This window comes from Nestor notabilis, unplaced genomic scaffold (genome assembly GCF_000696875.1).
Source record: "Nestor notabilis isolate BGI_N333 unplaced genomic scaffold, ASM69687v1 scaffold14583, whole genome shotgun sequence".
NCBI lineage: Eukaryota > Metazoa > Chordata > Aves > Psittaciformes > Psittacidae > Nestor > Nestor notabilis.
The window spans coordinates 1-19,069 of NW_009921666.1; the positions used below are offsets into that span (position 1 = coordinate 1).

The following is a 19,069-nucleotide window of genomic DNA, read 5'->3' on the forward strand; positions in this document are numbered from 1 at the left end:
GTAGGGATGCAGCTAGGAAAACCATGTATACAGACTATGTATTTTTGCTGTTTACGTGATCCAGATATATCAGTCATCCCTATACCTCCAGAGCCTGCTCAAGAAGAGAAATATCTGACTCAGCCTATGGTTGAGTCCAGGCTTTCAACCCTACTTCCCTAGTCTGAACTTAAGGTGAAATTATTTAAAAACTAATTGAAATTGTAGCACAAAACAAGCTATAGCTATAGGGTTGTGGGTTTTTTTGCTATAAGCATTCTTATACACTATGAAGTTTCAGTAACGGAAAATGGTAACTTTTCTCTTAAATTTATATAGAGATGTTGGGGAGAAGTATCTCAGAAAGGCATGAATTATTTCTTCCTTTCACTTACCAAGTTCACAGATTTGTGGTAATAAAAACATCAAGGTATACTTAGCTTGCAATTAGAAATAAATCTGTCAGCCCTTGCTTCATCAGCTTCTCTGGAAATGGGATGACCTTTGCAGTCAAAATGATACAAAATTAATTTCAAAGGTGAACTACAGTTTGAAGAAAGAAAGATTACTGATTTGTACTTCATTTAAGGTTCAGTATAATGGCAACAGACAAATTCTGAGGTGTTATTTCACCACTATCATTATTTTTTCCACCCAAGTTCTGCCCCCTCCAACAGAAAAATTGGGCTTTTTATCAAAGCAGGCTAAAGACACAGCTGTTTGCATGGGGGTATGCTGTATTTACTGAAGTACTAACACACAGGAACATTTCTTCCAGATATAGTTATATCTACCCATACAGGATACAACATAGAGTCACCACATGGGTAACTAGCATTAGGAAACATGACCATTTCACACTGTCACTTTAACTGCAAGTGCTCCCAAGAGCTTGTTTTGCTAGACATCCAACTGCAAGACTGCTTCCTGAAATTACTTTTGAAAAAAAATGTTTATACAAAGCCATTGCTTATGTGTATTAAAAGCACAATACAGGGGTCTTCCAAAACAGGCAGCTTTCTCTCTAGGATCATCTGTGTTCGTTCAAAGTATGCAAACTTTGACACCTTCCTACTGTCAACATGAACAGGCCTATTGTCCAAGGAAGATGTGCATTTCAGATTTCTCTCATGTGTCCTCAGGTTTCAGCCACTGAGACGCCTCACAATACAGACAGCTAAGACAGCTAATGGATCACATATTGTAGGTCTGGTACTGGCTAGAAATGGACAGTGTTCCTGTACCAACAGCAGAACAGAAGCTGGCGAAGTTAGATATCCCAGTGCGTTCTCAAATGCTGGGAAGTATCCATATTAGAGGCAAAATTATATTCTCCAGTTGTCAGCACTGGATAAGAAAGGAAAAGGTGAAGGCAGATGGAAGGCACAGAAGGGCTGAGTGCCTTGCTTCTGAAAGCAAGAAAGGAGGTGAGGAGGTGGGGGCAGCAGTTAGGACACAATGTTAAATACTAAAAGAGGAAAAAAAGAAATCGAAAGGATCCATACACATTAAATCATCAGGCATCAACACGTTCAGCCACATTACTTAACATTCTTTCTTCAAAGCCTTATGAATTCCAGAAAATTTTTACATTAGGTGCAATTTTTAAGATTCATATTATGTTCAGTCCTAAATTCTAAGTACAAAAATCTGTTTATACAATTCTACATAGTACAAAGGCAAAACTGTATGATGAATCTAGCATTAACATAAAGTTTTAATTCTGTATACCTTACAAAGTATTTTAAGGTTTTGCTGCATCATCTCTAAAAACAAGGAGACAGGCATAAGTATGTATTCCCTTTTATATGAATATGTGTGATATATGGGTATAACATATAAAACACCACCACCACCACCTCCCAGTCAACAAGCAGTGTTGATCAGAATGAAAATAAACTCACCACTCAGAATTAGGAGGGAAGAAACTGTCCCAAAATCTCAAGTTTACCTTTTCCTGTTTTGTCTTAACTGTACTTTAAAAAGTCTTCATAATTTAAAGCTTTATAATTTAAAAGTGGCATTCACATAGGTACTCAAATGAAAATTCCCCAAACATCAACAGTTACAGAAACAAAAAAAAAAAAAAAAAACAAAAAACAAACATTATCTAATACCAGCAGCAACTGTACTTAGGTTACTATGCCACATAATCCCAGGAAGGTGTTTGTTACTGCATGATCTAGTGAAGTTCCTTTGGATCATTACATACTGATCAGACAATGTCTCTTCCAGCATAAACTTCCTCTCTTACCTTTCTAAATCATCATTTCAATAGGGAGCCTATCTGACCTGCTTTTTTATACACAAAAATATAATTAAAAATTAAATTATAGTACTAAGCCAATTAATTTCTAACCATTACTTCCTGCAACAGCAATATTACTAATTAAAATGAGCATATTAAAGTCACTTTTTCAATAAAAATTTAAAAGATATTCCATTAAAAAAAAAAAAAGGCAGAACAGAAACAAAGGATTTCAAAAGAAAACATGTAAACAATAAAATGATTTATGGTGCCTTCAAAATAACTACAGATTTAAGTTAGAAGAATAGATGTCAGTTGCCAAAAGAAAAAAAGAGTCTATTCCAAAAAGAAGGATCACACCACATGAACTATAGTGTTCATTAAAAAAACTTGGTCTGTTCAACTTTCAGAAACGGTTGATGATCTGAAAAAATGTGTATAATTGCACCTAGAATTTTCCAGCAACTTCAAATGTATTACTTCAAATGTGACTGTGTGGTCAATAAAAAAAAAAAAAAAAACAGCAGAGGAAAACCATGATCCAGTTCTTAGTGAATCATCAGTAACAGCTGTCTATAGATACACCAAATATCAGAAGTATTATCAGCTAAACAATCTGACCAAAGAATTAAGGTTCTACCTGGAGCATTAGAACCAAGGCACTGTTTTCCCCTTCTCAAAGTACATGTTCCCTCTCAGATCTGCAAACAAAAGATCACCTACTAAACAGCTGGAAGAGGGTAGATTTAGATTAGAGAATATGAAGAAATTCTTCACCATGAGGGTGGTGAGGCACTGGCACAGGTTGCCCAGAGAAGCTGTGTCTGCCCCATCCCTGGCAGTGCCCAAGGTCAGGCTGGATAGGGCTTGGAGCAACCTGGTGTAGTGGAAGGTGTCCCTGCCCATGACAGGGGGGTTGAAGCAAGATGATCGTTAAGGCCCCTTCCAACCCAAACCATTCTATGGTTCTATGGTGAAACAGGAGTATCCATTTCACTATTGATGGGGTTTCCCTGTATTACAAAAGGCAGCTTGGTAGTCTTAAAATGCAACATTTACTCTACAACACATTGCCATGGGGCTGCAGCAAAATTTTAGGTTTATAGAATTAAAATGACAACTACCTCCACATTCGAGTCAAAACCACGTATTTCTTTCTAGCGCTATATGTCTTCGAAACATGTTGTAAATCACGTTCAGGGAAGAGGTGAGGTGTAAAAGTTAAGATGAATACATATGACTGAGATCAAAAAAAGTGTAAAAAAGACTGACATACGTCAAATGAGATATCAAAATACACTTGATATATCAAAAATATCACAAATCATACACTTGTACCTGTTTTCTTCCTGTGTAAATGAGCAAGGAATTAAAAGGGTAACATTGCATTTATGCAACTTTATAGTTGCAACACTGCACATTAGTCAAGAAAACTAAAATTACACTTCCCACAGCAATTTTAACTCAGCTGCATTTTCTATGTGAAGAAGTTGAATTACAGGATGTTATTCTGCCTCTTAAATATTACAAACACTGAAGCAAAAAAAATAACTCTAATTTTACCAGCTTGTATGAATTCAAGATCTCAAAGAGACCATTGCATTAAATGTCCAAACAACTCTATAATACTAGTTAATAGCAATTCATCTACTCTATTTATGAATCTACTGCTGCCCCTTTCCTGCCTCTAGTTGTAGTAACATATGGAAACAACATTAAGAATATGAAAATGCAACACACATCATTTAATCTTGATTTTTTGGAAACTAGTTTTATTTAAATGAAACACAGAACTTAACTTTTCTTTTTTACGCAACCGTAAATGGCGCAATGTTCCATTGCCACCTGTTAGTTAAATGCTAACACTACACCAAAAACTTGGAATTCTGCTCCCCCCAATTAGGAACAGTGATTATATGTTAATCTGTTTATTTAATTGTCAGTTCATTAGTAAATGTAAGGGTGCATGAAATAATGCATGCTAATGTAAAAAGCAGTTAGAACCATCTTATGAGGCATTTGTTTTACAACTCAAATATTAACATATAAATTTCATTTAAGAGGAATTAAGTCAATGCACACCTACAGCATAGGATACCAGAATCAGTTCAGCTGCAATTCTTATCCTGAGAATTCCCAAAGCTACGCCAGTCACTGCTATAGTCTGCTTTTGAGCTTTTCAAGTCGATAGCATTAATAACCAGCTGTTTCTACTGGAAAAAGAAATGCTAGCAAGACAGACATCTGTACTGTGTAGCTGCCAGATATACTCTGTGTGGCCACACGTGTTGACCCCAGTGTTGTAGGAGCCAAAGGAGAAAGACAAAAGGATTTGGCATTAAAAACTGTGCTAAGAAAAGGTATCCAATATTCAAATTTCATGAAGAGTAATTTTGACTGTCAGCTCTTGGAAGCATAACTCAGTTTCTTCTCTGATTTGATTCTGGCTATATCCAGAAGACAACAAGAGGAAGTACACGAGTTTTTCTAGAAAGTGAGTTATGACCCTTTCGTTGCCATTCTTGAAAACTGTAGTACCTGAATCAAAGAAGTATGATACAGGCTGACTGATCCTTGAAAGCCTCAGTAACATATCCGCTACTTAAATACTTCCACTTGAAGAGCATCATGAAAGTAGTAAAAAATAATATCCATTAATTCTACTGTCAAGAGTTTATGATGATCATTAACTTTAGCCAGTATGATGTTCCATGAATCAGAATGTTTTTAAGCAAAACTCATTTTTATAATATAGCTAAGCAAACACTTCTTTCACCAAGTAGGATGTTACACACATAAGATTAAAATATAGATGATCACAAATTCTAGGAAGTACAGCATCCAGGAATTCAATGCAAATTATCATAGCAACCCTTAAGTACAAATGGGAAACAATGAGTAGCTACATAAAAAACCCCAACCATTCACAGCTGCAAAAAAACTAAGTGAAGCTGAATTACCAACAAGAAACTTTTTAAACATTGTCACTCCTGCTATAACAGTGGATGAAGACAGAAAACTTCAATGAAAAATTTGTCTTGTATGTAGGACTTCAAATGTATTCACTGAACAACACTGGGGTTTGTAATGGAAGCAGTTTTAATTCCACTGTCTAGCACCTAGTTACACTTTACAGTGTATTATGCAACACAAACTATTCCATATTTGAGTCAGCTAATATTTTACAACTGCTTAGTTATAGCTATATATAACATTGCTGCACTAGAACATGCTCAGTCATACTGTTAAACACACATCTCCTGTGCAAAGTGGTTTTTTCATCTGTTATGCAAAATAGATCATAATAAAGATGAGTGAACTGAGTTACAATAATGTACTTACGGGTGGGCTGTTAAACCTCTGTTCCTGCTAATATCAAATGTCAGCCTCTGATCTAAAGACCTTAGAAATTCTTTAAATAGAAAAGGCTTTGGAGCAGACCTGTAGATACTTAGAGTATTTGTTGGACATAAATATTTTATACAAAACCTTCCTGAAAAAAGTAATATACTACAAGAAACAAATTACCTGGAGTGTCTTGTAGTGATCTTGATGCAAAATTACTTTTTCTTTTTTTTCCTTCAAGAAATCCATTTCTAGAATACTGTGTTTTTCCAATAAATGTTCTAATTCCTATAAAGTTTACAAAATAAAATATGGGAAGTTACAAACACTTGTGAATTGTGAGAATCTGTTAATCATTCCAACTAATTTCATTTCTGAAGACTATAGTATTGTTATCATAATATACACAGAGATAAAGGGTTGTGGAAGAAAACTCTGCAGGTTTTAAATGGAGGCAATATTTTCAAGAAGTACGAAGTATTCAAAAATCAAAGGCACATCCTATAAGAAGCAGCTGAGGTCACTGTCTATTTGTCTAGTTTGGAGAAAAAGAGATTGTAGGCTGGCCTCATTGTTCTCTGCAGCTTCCTGAGGAAGGGAAGTGGAGAGAGAACTGCTGGTCTCTTCTCCCCGGGATCCAGTGCCAGGACACAGGGGCATGGTTCAAAGCTGTGACAGGGGAGGTTCAGACATGACATTAGGAAGCATTTCTTTACTAAGAGGGTGGTCAAAAACAGGAACAGGATTCCTAGAGAGGTGATCAATGCCCTAAGCCTGTCAGTGTTTAAGAGGCATTTGGACAATGCACTTAATACCATGCTTTAACTTTCAGTCAGCACTAAAGTGCTCAGTTGGATCAGATGATTGTTGTAGGCCCCTACCAGCTGGAACTATTCTGTTCTAATTATTTCAATATTTTTAATCACTTGTTCCGTCTTTCTGCATTTGAAGAACAGCATATTAATGTACTGTTAGCAAATGGTTCACTAGAAAGGCAGAAATCCCATTACGTACAGCCCTAATGATCTCTACCAACATCTCCAAATGATAATAATTTCAAAATACTCTGTCATCTTGCAGAAAGCCAGTCTAGAAGCCTGCCCACCATGAACCAAGAGAGGAAGAAGAATGACACTGACAACAAACTTCAAAATTTTTTGGTATACAAAGAGCAAAAGATTTTTATTTTTTCTTAATGCAGCTGTTCTCCTACCAAACTGATTCTTACTATACATAAGCTGTTGGCACCCTTTCAGTTGCTCAAGAACAAGTACTTCTGCAGCCATGCAGGAAGCCAGTTTAGAAACAAATGACCTGCCAGATCACTGTACAGCTATTCAAAGTAACAACTGAGAGGGTCGTAAGGAAGACAGAAAGAGCAGGTGTACTTAGCTATCCTGCTTCTCAGCAAAACAATAAAAACAGTTCTAGAGATTAGAAGCCTTTGATTCTACTGCAGAGACAAAAACTGATGGTCAACACTTCAATTCAGAGCCTAGCTCTCAACCTATGTCCTCTTATTGTCTATTCATGCTTCCATTCCAGCCCTTCTCTATACACTTAATTCCTAGTAAAATCAATCCATTCCAGACCTCCTCATCGACTTGTTACTCATCCTCATTGTTATTTCCTTGATAGCTATCAAGGAGCCGTATTTAGAACCGCAGAGATTAAACTTACTGTCCAATGCCTCAGTGACCTTTGATTAACTTGGACACATAACTACAGACATAGCCCTCTCTAGTACTCTTATTGTATTCATGTCATAGGGAATATGAAGTATTTCTTTACCAAAGCTCCCAGGAAAGAAAATTAAAAAAATGAAAAAAAAAGAAAAAAGTGTACTGTGTTATGTTCATAAGGATAAGCAAAGACACTTTGAACTTCAGTGACCATACATTCCCAAAACATGGGGAATCACTATACCTTCTAACCACTTGTCTCCATGCTAAGAAAATGTGTCCTTTTTTTCTTTCTTTCTTTCCCCTCCAGAAGAAGTTTCTAAATGAGAACCTGACACTTCAGAAAATTTCAGCCTAAAATAGACACCAGATATGGGAGGAGGAAAGGGAGGGGATAGTATTTTGGCTAATTTTGGATGATTTCTCTGGAACTGGGTTAATTTCTATAAAAAATACATTGTAAGTCTCTACCAGCTACATATATGTTTAAATCCTATATAAATGCCAAACATTTTTTATGGGGAAAAAAAAAAAAAAAACCAAAACCAAAAACCAAAAACCTGTTCATACCTTTTTCATTTTTAATTTTTCTTCTTCAGCAGTGCAAAGCTTGATTTCTAGGTTTGCAACAGCTTGTTGAAGGTAGCTCTTTGGTTCATTTGTTCTCTGTGTCTCAGCATCAACCAAAGCAATGGTTGATGTAACTAAAGTTTTGTCTTCAATTACATTCAAAGAGGCAACTGGAATATCTGCTTGAATCTAATTCACATAAGAAAAAAAAAAAAGGGTAAAAGAAATTTAACATTCCAGTCAAGTCAAATTTCATTCCCAGATGATATTACAGAACTTAAAAACTGCAAATACTAAGGTTACTTTTTTGAAACCACACTTCTCTGAAATTGGCCATACACACTCTTGTACGTAGGATGTGGTGGCCAAAAAGAAAGCTCCAACACTTGCACAGTAGCTAGTAATAATTCTAGATGGATTCACATCCATCCTTCTGATAACCTCCACTGCTTTTCAAGCAGACTGTAGGAGAAGGCTTTAAGAAGAAGCATGGCACAGATACCTCACTTTCCAATGAGGTCAAAATACTCAAAAGAGATGAAAAGAGACAGAGCAAAACTGAATCACGTGCCCAAAGCATCAGGCTTACAGGGAAATAAACTCCCCTTGGATTAGTTACTCCATGTTTTCACCCAGTGCAGACTGCAAACAGTAGTCATAGAAAGGGAATAGAAACTTTTTGTGCTAAAATAAATCTCATTTTGAAGCTAGACCAACAGAATAAGAATAACTGGGACATAGCTACCACATTTATTTAATGCTATTTCAGTGAACTGTAAAAGTACTAAAACTGAAATGGAGGCTTCTAGAACACACAACACAAAACAGATGAAACACTGGTAATAAGCCCATATTTTCTGCAAAGTGCAAAAATAAATGAAGTGATGTTTAAAATATTTTTGTGGTATAATTAACAAAAACGAAAGCTTCCCCTCCCCCCTCCCCCCCTAAAAAGAAGGGAGAACAGGGAACAAAAATTGTTTTATATCACAGCAAAGGAACTTCAAAGGAACAAACTTGTAAATAAATTTCAGCTACCACTTTTTTAGCAGCAATTTGAAAACCGAAAGCATTTGAGATTTGAAGAGTGGTGCTGAAAGGAATATCTCAATGTATTTATTAAAAGAGGTTTGACTCAATTACCTTAACACCTTTTATTTCAAACACACACTCAAATAATAGATTGGATAAAACCCAAACAAGAATAGCTGAGATCTTGACTGTACATGGATACACAGGATCCATCAGGAAAAAACAACCAGAAAGAAAACTGCAGTTTCTACTCTGAATTCCCACTCAGAAAGTAAGAAGCAAAGAAGCTAATTCTAATAGATATGCTAATTCTAATAGATACCCTAATTCTACTTTGGAGAACTACTGAAGATCAGAGTCTGGCACTGCCAAAACCTGTGATGTTTGAACCTGAAACATTGATGTTTTTTATAACATGAAACCTCAAGAGGCTCTGGAGATACTATTATAGAAGAACACAGCTCTATCATCCCCCTGTAACAGGTTTAAGTATTTTTTTATAATTTTACATCCACCATTGTTCTTCAGTTTATCCAAAAATGGAAAGTGTGATCTCTATTTTAAAATAATGTTCAAGGACCTCCTCTCAATTCCCTTTATCTCCTGCACTAAGAAGAGAGTTTATGGAATTATGGGTCTGTCAGCATCTGACCAGAACAAGATGAGAAAAACTGAAACATGGCCTATAACTAGAATTTTCCCATATACTTATTTAGAAGTAACAAAGTGTATTTCTAGTAAGATTACCTAACCAAATCATTTTTAGTTTTAAAAAAATACACCTAGGCCTTAGTATTCTAGAATATCCAAAGTGCTCTTTTCAGAGAACACACAAGCTAAAGTAGCTGGCCTAGCGCAAACAAGAAAGGGTACAGGTTATTCACATTTCACTGTTAGCCAAAATCAAAAAGGATAGGATCTGTTGTAGCTGAAGAAAAGCATATTTTGATCATCCTGACAGTAATAGAAATTTACTCATCAAAACATTGTCAGAAAGGCAGATGAAGAGTTTCAACACAGAAAATGACCCTGACTGGCATCAGTCAAGAAAGAAAATGAACACTCCCTCCCTCTCAAGAGAAAAACAACCCAGCTTTTGGATTTCTAAGAAATTTTCTCTGGTATCATTTGCATCTGGGCACATGTTGTCTTCACCTTTTACAGGCTTTCCCCAGAACATTAGGGTGAGAACAGATACAAAACAGTAGCTGACTCATTATTAAGACTGAACTATTGGAGCTGTACTAGCCACAGTCTTTCTGGAGGTGTGAACGTACAGATGCTGATCAAAGAAAAACAGTAAGAGTCAGTTCAACCAAAAGAAGTATTTTTACAAGTTTTTTTAAATAGCACTAGGTAAATGCTTTTAAATGGTCAGATTATGGAAATCGGACTTAATTGTGAAGCATAAGGAACCAAGTAAGTGCTGAAAATGGGAGGGTTGCATACTGCCAAAAATATTGATTGGTTCAGAGAAAGAGAAGAGCACTTTCTAATTCAAGTATATACTACTATGAGTCCTGAAACAAGGAACTTCACAATCAATAAACATGTTTAAATAGGTGTGACTGCAATGAGTGGCAATAAAAATTCACTTAGGAGGGTAATCTATTTAATTCTCATCCATGGCAATCTAGCTTTTGTGTGCTGATCTCCACACAAATTATTTTCCCCCCCTTGCTCATCTATTTAGTTAAAAATAAAACACTTTCACCCCCACCAAAGAAGCTAAGATCAGTTCTCAGCAGTATTGCAGCCACTAAGAGAGATCAAGCTCACATAACTAGGACTCTGTCAGATCACAAAAAAAACTTTAGAAGTAATGGGGGGGAAGAAGTAAAATATAGTAACAAAAATAAAATCAATTTCATAATAAGTAAAGATTAAATGTTGATTCTTTAATCCTAAAACCACTTCAGAAAACATACAAGTATGACATATATGTACAGCCATAATCATTACAGCTTTAACAGTAACAAAGTCCTTTTAGAGAACTTTCCTGATACTGTTTCCTGCTTTCATGCCTAGCATTATCAGCATGCTTTTAACTTTTAGTAACTCTAACACACTTTCCTCTTGCAGTCGGTACCAAAGTACTACGGTGTTTCCCAGTTACAGGATTTAAACATAATTTAAAAATTATTTTACTTCAAAGTCTGTACTACAGAACTCCAAGGACCTTTGGCTCTTTAAGGGCAACTCTTGCACAGAAAAGATACAATGCTAAGATATTTAATACATTGTGTTCCCCTACTGAAACACAAAAATTGTGGGTTTACCAGTTCTTCAGGAACAGCAGGGTTTGCAACATTGGTGGCTGTTTGAATAGTTGTTGCCACGTTATCACTTGATAAACTGAATGAGTCAGAAAGAACCAGGCAGGAAGATGGCACAGAGTATTCCAGAAGAACGTCAGGAGATATATGGACTTCAGATACTAATGCAAGAAATAAAAACAGAACACAGAACACAATACAAAGAAGCATTAAAAAAAATACAGTTCTGGCTCTGAAATCTAGCAAAATCCATTACACTAGCAAAAAGTATAGTCAACATAAGGTTACGTACCTCTTACAATCTAATTGCACTGAAGGACAGTTCCATACAAAGTTCATGTATTTTTGAGTACTATCAACTTAAGGACCTTTAAAACTGGACAGTCACACTAAATTTAGACTTGTAACTTACACAGAAGTGTGACAACTGCCATCAAAAGCAGCAGTTTTAACTTTTGTCTTTTTGCATTTACATAATCTTTCAGCTTCAGCATAATCTTTAATCAGCTAAAGTCAACTGTAAAACAGTACTTAAGATTTCCTAAGTTTTGAAATTTTAAAGGTAACAAATCTCAACCGTCTTTGAAGACACATACAAACAGCTTACCAAGACACATGATAAAAGCAGGTTTACATTTTGTAAGATATCAAAAGATAAAGTAAATAACTCTCTAGCCAATAAAACTTAAGTGTAATTAATACTGAAGTGAGTGCTCTTCCATAGAAATTTCCAGTTATGCCATAAAAATCCTGAACAGTGGATCATCATTATCAACTTGGCACAACAGAAACTTGAGCACCATTATGAAAGATTCAGACATAAAAATATATAAAAAGAATGGAGAAAAGAAAGCTTTGCACACATTTTTAATTTAACAGCAAAGTCCTGCAAACTTTTATATAGGTGCAGGTATTGTCTTTGCAGTAGACAAAAAGGTATGTCCAATTGCTCTGAAAAACCAGCTCACATTATGGTTACAAATCTGGTAAAATGTAAGAGATTCCACTAGCCTGAAGCAAGGCTCAGCCTCTTGATATCACTTTAATACTGCACAAGAGTGCATAGCACAGTGCAAACAAGTGTATATGTTGGCCTAGAGGCACTCAAAATGCCTCTAATCCCACACTAATCCTTGAATCCAGATGCTCCGAATCCCATCTTCATCTCCCAGTTCTGGGATTCAGAGAGGAACACACAAACCTCATCTAACAAAAAGAATAAAGAAAATAGACCACAACACAGAAAAATAATCAGTATGCTAATTGCAGCAGTAGTAGATTTGAACATGTGGTGAGGAAAAAAGCCAGCTGAGCAGAATCTGGATACTTGGGTGAACAGAACAGGAATCAATTTAGGTAACCAGGACAAAAACAAAAGATGGTGACACAACTATATCTTTAACAGTAAACTCTTCTCCAGAACTGGAAATGGGACTTTTTAGGCTGTGTTCCCCTCCCCTGGCTTACAAACCAGCTTCCTATAACCATTACCTACTCTGATAGTTCAAATGACAGTGAGATGATAGAGAAGATGACCTTTTTGCTTCTAAAACCACCAGTTAAGTTTCTGTTTTATGCTATCACTTAATAGCCTGAATTTTAGTTTGAAATCAATTTCCAACAGATGGAAAACCAACTACAATAATGTACCAGGTAATTCTGACTGAGCAGACAAGCTGTTTCTCTTCCTAAAACTGTCAACTCACACAGAAAAATCTAACATGACACTGATCTTTGTGGTGTTAGCATTCATCCTTTGGTGATGATTACCATAGCATAGTTCACATTCAAATAATTTATCACAGAAGTAAACCCAGAAACTGAGTCTGGATACAGATGAGGAAGAGAGACTCACAGAGATTAAAGCTTAAGGTATTCACATATTCTGGGGTATCCATACTAGATATAAGACTTTATTTTTCAACTGATACAGTTTTATGTGGATCCTTCTATAATCAGATCAAGTTTTCAGTGATTCCAGTTATTGTAATGAATGCTTCACATTTTGAGGGGGGAAAAAAAGCAGAAACACAAAACCCACCTCTGAAGTTGTCAAAATAAAGTCCAGGAAATGAGGAGCAACAATTGGCGACCACCTCTGAATACCATGGTTTAAAATTATTCAGCTAAATACATGAATTTGCAGAAGACAAGAAAAGGCGGCAATTCTCCAAAGTATCATTCAAACATCTTTTTTTACAAAACCTTCTTTTCACTTTCAGCAGTGTTGAGGATTCATAAATTAGACATTCCTAGAATTACATGTAATTCTACATCTGTAATTCAAGCTCACTTAATTCATTCCTCTTGTGTATATACTGGTGAAATTGCATTAGCATTTTAGTTCAGCTCGTAATTTGGTTATGAAGATGACCCATCAATCATTTCCTGCTTGCCATGCTTTAGTTATCATAATGGAACAGTTTCAGAACTCCGGAAACAAAATCTTGCCTCTGATAAAACTGACTGGATTCCAACAGCTAATGGACATTCAAGTCCACAACACCAAGGTAATACTAGCCTGACATAAAACTCCTGAAACACATGTAGTATGGATATTGGCTTCTCAGCACCACTTACAAATCCTCTCCAACTGCTGCACCATCTACTATGATACATGGTCATTCTGATAATAACAAACATTCTTCCATAGTATCCCATCCTGATGCAGTGTATCTTCTCTAACTTCTTCAGAAACCAATGTAGGAGTCTGATAGTCCTAATGAAATTCTAAGAAGAAAAGCAGCACGTACTCAATTACAAGCTTATCAGAAGTCATATGCCCAAGAAAGCTGAAATAAGATGCAGATATAAGTTATTGCCAGAATTGTACTTTAAAAAAAAAAAAATCTGATAATTTACAAACTCTTGATTTCCCAGTATTAAGAATATTCTGTGATAGGTTTGTATGTAAGAACTAACCAAACTAATAGAAGAGATCAGTAACAGCCTGCAATCTTGCTCACGCAAGAAAAATTCTGTATCTTTATCCTAGTAATGCAAACTCAAACAACTATAAAAATCACGAGGGATCAGAAATTCTGAAAACAAAACAAAGATGAACATGAACTATTGGATCACATTCCATACTTCGTACTGAGCTTCAGAATGAAGACATTAGATATGAATAAGTCTGAACTGAACAAATAAACAAGAGTAACATTTACTAATTGGATGTTATTTATATCCAGTAATTAACAGATGATATGTCATCAGAGCTCTGAGCAACAGACCATAAAATAATTCTTTCACATACTTTTGTAGAACATTGCAAACTACTTCTAGTATACTTATCCCAGTTTGCAGGTTTCAGCTGTTAAAAATAAAAAACCACAAGAAACAAAAACTGTATTTCCATCCTCAACTACCCATGTCTTTGATGATAGAATTCAATGACCCTTTAAATTATACTGTATAAACTGTAAACTGTACCACTGAACATTTTCAGTTAAAACTAACATTCATACAGACTGGGTTTATGTATCCAAATTTCACTGATATGCTTATATCCCAGACCCACACAGTTGCTCAAGCACAACTGTAAGAGACAGAAAACTGTGTTCTACATGGCAGGAATTTCTGTCAACTGTAATGTCAGAGCTACAATATAGGGATCTACAGCCTTCATAATGCTGAATAAACAGCTTAGGTAAAATAAACCGAAAATTACTGGTTTTACAAACATCAACCAATTTACTTTGCCAATACAGAGCAAACTAGCACAAAACAGAATGTCACATGCATTCTAAAATACTTAAGTAATACTAAGTAAAATTAACCATTAATCACTGAAATCAGTGAAAAACAACTTTATGAAGGAAAAGCAGCAGAATCTGTTAAAAAAAGATAATTCTTCTTTTACTGTGAAACAAAAATAATCAACTAATAAATTTAATACCAAATAGACAAAGTATTTCCTATATTTACACTGCTTTTAGCTCAACATAAATTGAGAACTACTAGAAAGGGTTAAATTACTTGAAGAATGAGTAGAGGGATACATTAATAGATACCAACTGACACCCAATATGCCAATAATCAATGCTGTGTCTCAGATGGCATGCATAGTATTCTGCAAAGCTGTAGGAGTTTTGGTAGTTTTCTTAATTTTCCCTTTTTTCCCCTTTAGCAAATTTCCCAATTTTTCACTTTCCAAAACCAACACTTTCAATCACTGTATTTGCAGATCATCGATTCAACAGAATGAGGTGCATCTCCACATCTGTTATGGCATTAGAATCAACAAGTAAATGTCTACATAACGTGATAACAGTTTCTCTGTTGACTCCAATAAGCATGAATGCCCTCCTACCAACAGGAAACACTTGGCTGCTTCTTTACACATACCAGTTTACATCAACATATAGAGAGGAAGGCAAAACTTTGAATGTACTTTCAAGATGATTTGTTATAGTTCACAGCAGAAAGCTCTTCCCCACATTTTAGTCTTCTGAAGCCAAACTGTTCCAGAAAAGAAGTAATTACATACACTATTTCAGCATCTTAAATCTAAGGCCATATGGAAATACTAATTTCCTAACTTCTTATTTAAGTAGAACTCACATACAGTTACCAAAATTTTACAACACTGCAACCATCTAGTTGAAACTCAGAAAAAAAATCTTTCAGTATTCAATGGCTACACAAGAAAACTGAGAACTCATTCTCATCAGTTTTGTTTTGTTAGTCTATGAGTCTAAATAGCAAAACCCCCTGAAAAGTGTCTTACAATAAAACCCCAAGAGTTTTCTGGCCAGACATAATAATTAATACAGACAGCCTCTTTGAATTCTTCTGGTAACCAGATGGACCACCGATAAGATATTAGAATATTTCATAATTTATTTTAGAGCTCTTAAGAACTTAAAATTTTTGTGTTCAGTTCTGAACTGCATTTAAATCTGAGGCTTAAACATAGGGCTTAGTTCTCCATTACTGTTCTTAGAGAGATCTCATCTTTCCAAAGAGCAACTTTTATTCTCAAAGTGTTTTGTTGGTTGGCTCTTTTTCAACTTTACAAATACAAGCTAAGAAAACACTAAGTAGTTCCCTCACATCTCTCCAAAGCCCAGACAACGGGCATACAATAGTGATTCTTCTTAGTACTTTCTCATATTAAGGCTGGAAAGAAAAAAGGAAATCCATCACATATATGAAGACACTAAGTATGAAGGATTACTCATTTCTACCTCAGATAATCAGAAGGACTAGACCCAAGATAACAGCCAGTTATTTGGACTTTGCTAACAGCAGCAAAGACATATAAGTAATCCCACTACACTTGTTATTTTTCTCTCACTACTTGTTCGTTCCTCCACACTCATAATGCATACTGTCTCACAGAGCTAATGTCTTTGGACCAGCCCTACTCTCTGTTTCAATATTTATACAGCACTTGGTCTGATGGGTTCCAATTCACATTTGAAACCATGAAAGATAAAAAAAAAAAAACCCAACTTTTTTCCCACTTTTATAATTTAGAATAATACCAGAATAAAATTTTTCTATTAGGTGACACTGCTAGAGATAAGCATAATGGAAAGAGGTACATGGTTTCTCGTACTTGTCCTGGTGGAAGGGGAAAGAATGGTATAATATTTCTGCTGTACAAATTCTTATTTTTCTCCTCTTCTGAACCACCAACCACAATTAATAAACATTTCCTGATTTGAAGTGCACAGAAAAATGCACAGAAAAAAACTATTTGCACATACCAATAAACATTCTAGCATACTGTAAGCCTATTGAAAAAGTGAAATCAACCTTCAAATGGATAGCAAGAAGCTCAAGACAAAATTGAAGGGCAAAATTCCTCACTCTAATCAACACTGGGGGCTCTAGAAATATCTGATTTTTTCCTGCATGCTGAGAAATATTGCACAAGGTTACAGTGTTGTTTTATAACTTTTTACATCTTAGATACATCAAGTATGCAGGAAATTTATGACTCCATAAAGTTCACCAAATCTTGGGTATATATAATGGTATTACACTTGATAGCACCATAATACATTTGAGTTTCTTACATTTTTCATCAAACCTTACTGAAAAATTGCTAGGGTAAACCAAGAACAACTTTATATATATATATATATAAATAACATTGGGCAAACAGTTTAGTTATTTCTGTTACTAAAAGCATTAACTAACAAATCAATGCCTAACAAGCATTTTGATTGATGCTATTAATATCTTGCCCTTTGCAATAAGTTATATTCACAGCAACATTGGCATGGAAGAGTCATGTAAAGGGTTTTACATTGATAAGATATTCTGAATGCAAGGGATTTTCTTTTAAAATACCTTGGTAGAACTTACCCCAAGACCTCTGTGTCACTCACAAATCATACAAAAAACTTCCATGTTACTTCCACATCATTTAAATTGTACATACCTCATTAGATTTAAATTAGACTTCATGAGACAGGCACTGCACTGCTATATTGGATTTAATTTAAACACATTCAAATATGATAATGAATTTACAGATTTTTGAGTAATAACAGTCAAAATTACAAGATTAATATTAACGTTATTTGGGAAAATACAGTTTCCTTATTTTCACAGAATCATAGTCAACTAGGTTGGAGAATGCAGGCATCAACCCTCCTACCTCTTGCAAAATTTTGGTTTTTATTTGTTTTCTTTTATTTTAACAACAAATAAAACTATTCTGGAACAGATGAAATTCAATAGTACTAAAAACAAATAAATAAAACAATTTGAAGATTATGATTTATGGGGAGTTCATATTGACATAAACCCATCTTACTTTTAAAATTATAATTATTTTGCATAATTTATTCAGCATAATTATATAATAAGAGGCAGAAATCTTTAGTTCCTGACCAAAGAATAAAATTCCCAGAACAAAGATCAATTGGCAATCAAGTAACACCTCCTTAATCTTTCAGTTCTGCTGATACTGTAGATTTATCCATTATCAGTGAGTTTTTATTAATTTCTTAAAATCCAGACAGGCACCGGGCATTTCTATACATTAATAAAAATAGCTCCATAATGTTTCAGCTTCTGCTTGAGATAAAGGATGTATAATATATTTTCTAACTTTAAAAACTTAAAAAAAAAAAAAAGATGATCCTCCTCAAGCAACGAAATAATTATCACAAAGAAATAGAATATAGGAAGCAACAAGCCCTACTTTTAAGTTTACTTTTTGTATGTTTTCCAATCACTTGCAACAGACCTTCCACACTCAGAAGTAGGAATATTATTTGAGTGACGAAGCTCTGTTTCTTCTTCCCATGAGATATCAATTAGCCTTTGAACTGGATAAAACGTACTTCTCTTTCATTCCTCAAGAAAGTTCAGCTCTATGGAGCTTCCCAAAATAATTACTCAGGAACATTATTATGCTAGGTTTTCATCACTTCGTATTGTGTCATTGTGTATATACAATAGTAGTGCCTTCTGGGCACTAATATTTACAGTGAATACAGAAGGCTAGCAATACATTATTAAGAAATTTTGTAGTGATTTTATTAATACCTGTAGGGAATGCTGCCCAAGCAATAGCAGGGGATGTACTCTGCTTTTCACCACTTCCAAACTCATAACTCTCTGCTGCCTAGAAACACACAAAAAAAGAAAAATAAATATTTTATAAAATGATATAAATACCTTTTAAAATAGTTGAAAATAGTTACATTTAAAAATTAAGTCATCCAAATAGCATACCTCAAATCCTCCAAAGTCATCGTCATCCATTTTTCAACTGGTACCAGAATATAGCAGAAATCTTGATTAAAAAAACAAAAAGCAAAACACTCAATTGTTATATCCTATTTACTCATAAAATAGCAACAAAAACTGCAAAACCAAAGGCACGGTGTTAGTTTTAAAGAACAAAGCCAGGTAAAAGAAGTCACTGTTGTCACATCATAAAAGCCCACAAGTATGAAGTAATACAATGCTCT

The 19,069-nt window shown here is 34.9% G+C and overlaps 1 protein-coding gene across 1 annotated transcript; it reads right to left on the bottom strand.

Annotated features, from left to right (window-relative positions):
• Positions 1-5,755: 5,755 nt before the first annotated feature.
• On the bottom strand, positions 5,756-18,860 carry CCDC91 (coiled-coil domain containing 91; the record flags this gene model as incomplete). The annotated part of the gene is made up of 5 exons (XM_010011254.1): positions 18,831-18,860; positions 18,642-18,720; positions 11,136-11,293; positions 7,825-8,013; positions 5,756-5,860 (listed from the first exon to the last, which is right to left on the bottom strand). Coding segments are annotated over exons 1-5 (561 nt in total), but the record flags the coding sequence as incomplete, so codon positions are not given.
• Between the last annotated feature and the right edge of the window lie 209 nt (positions 18,861-19,069).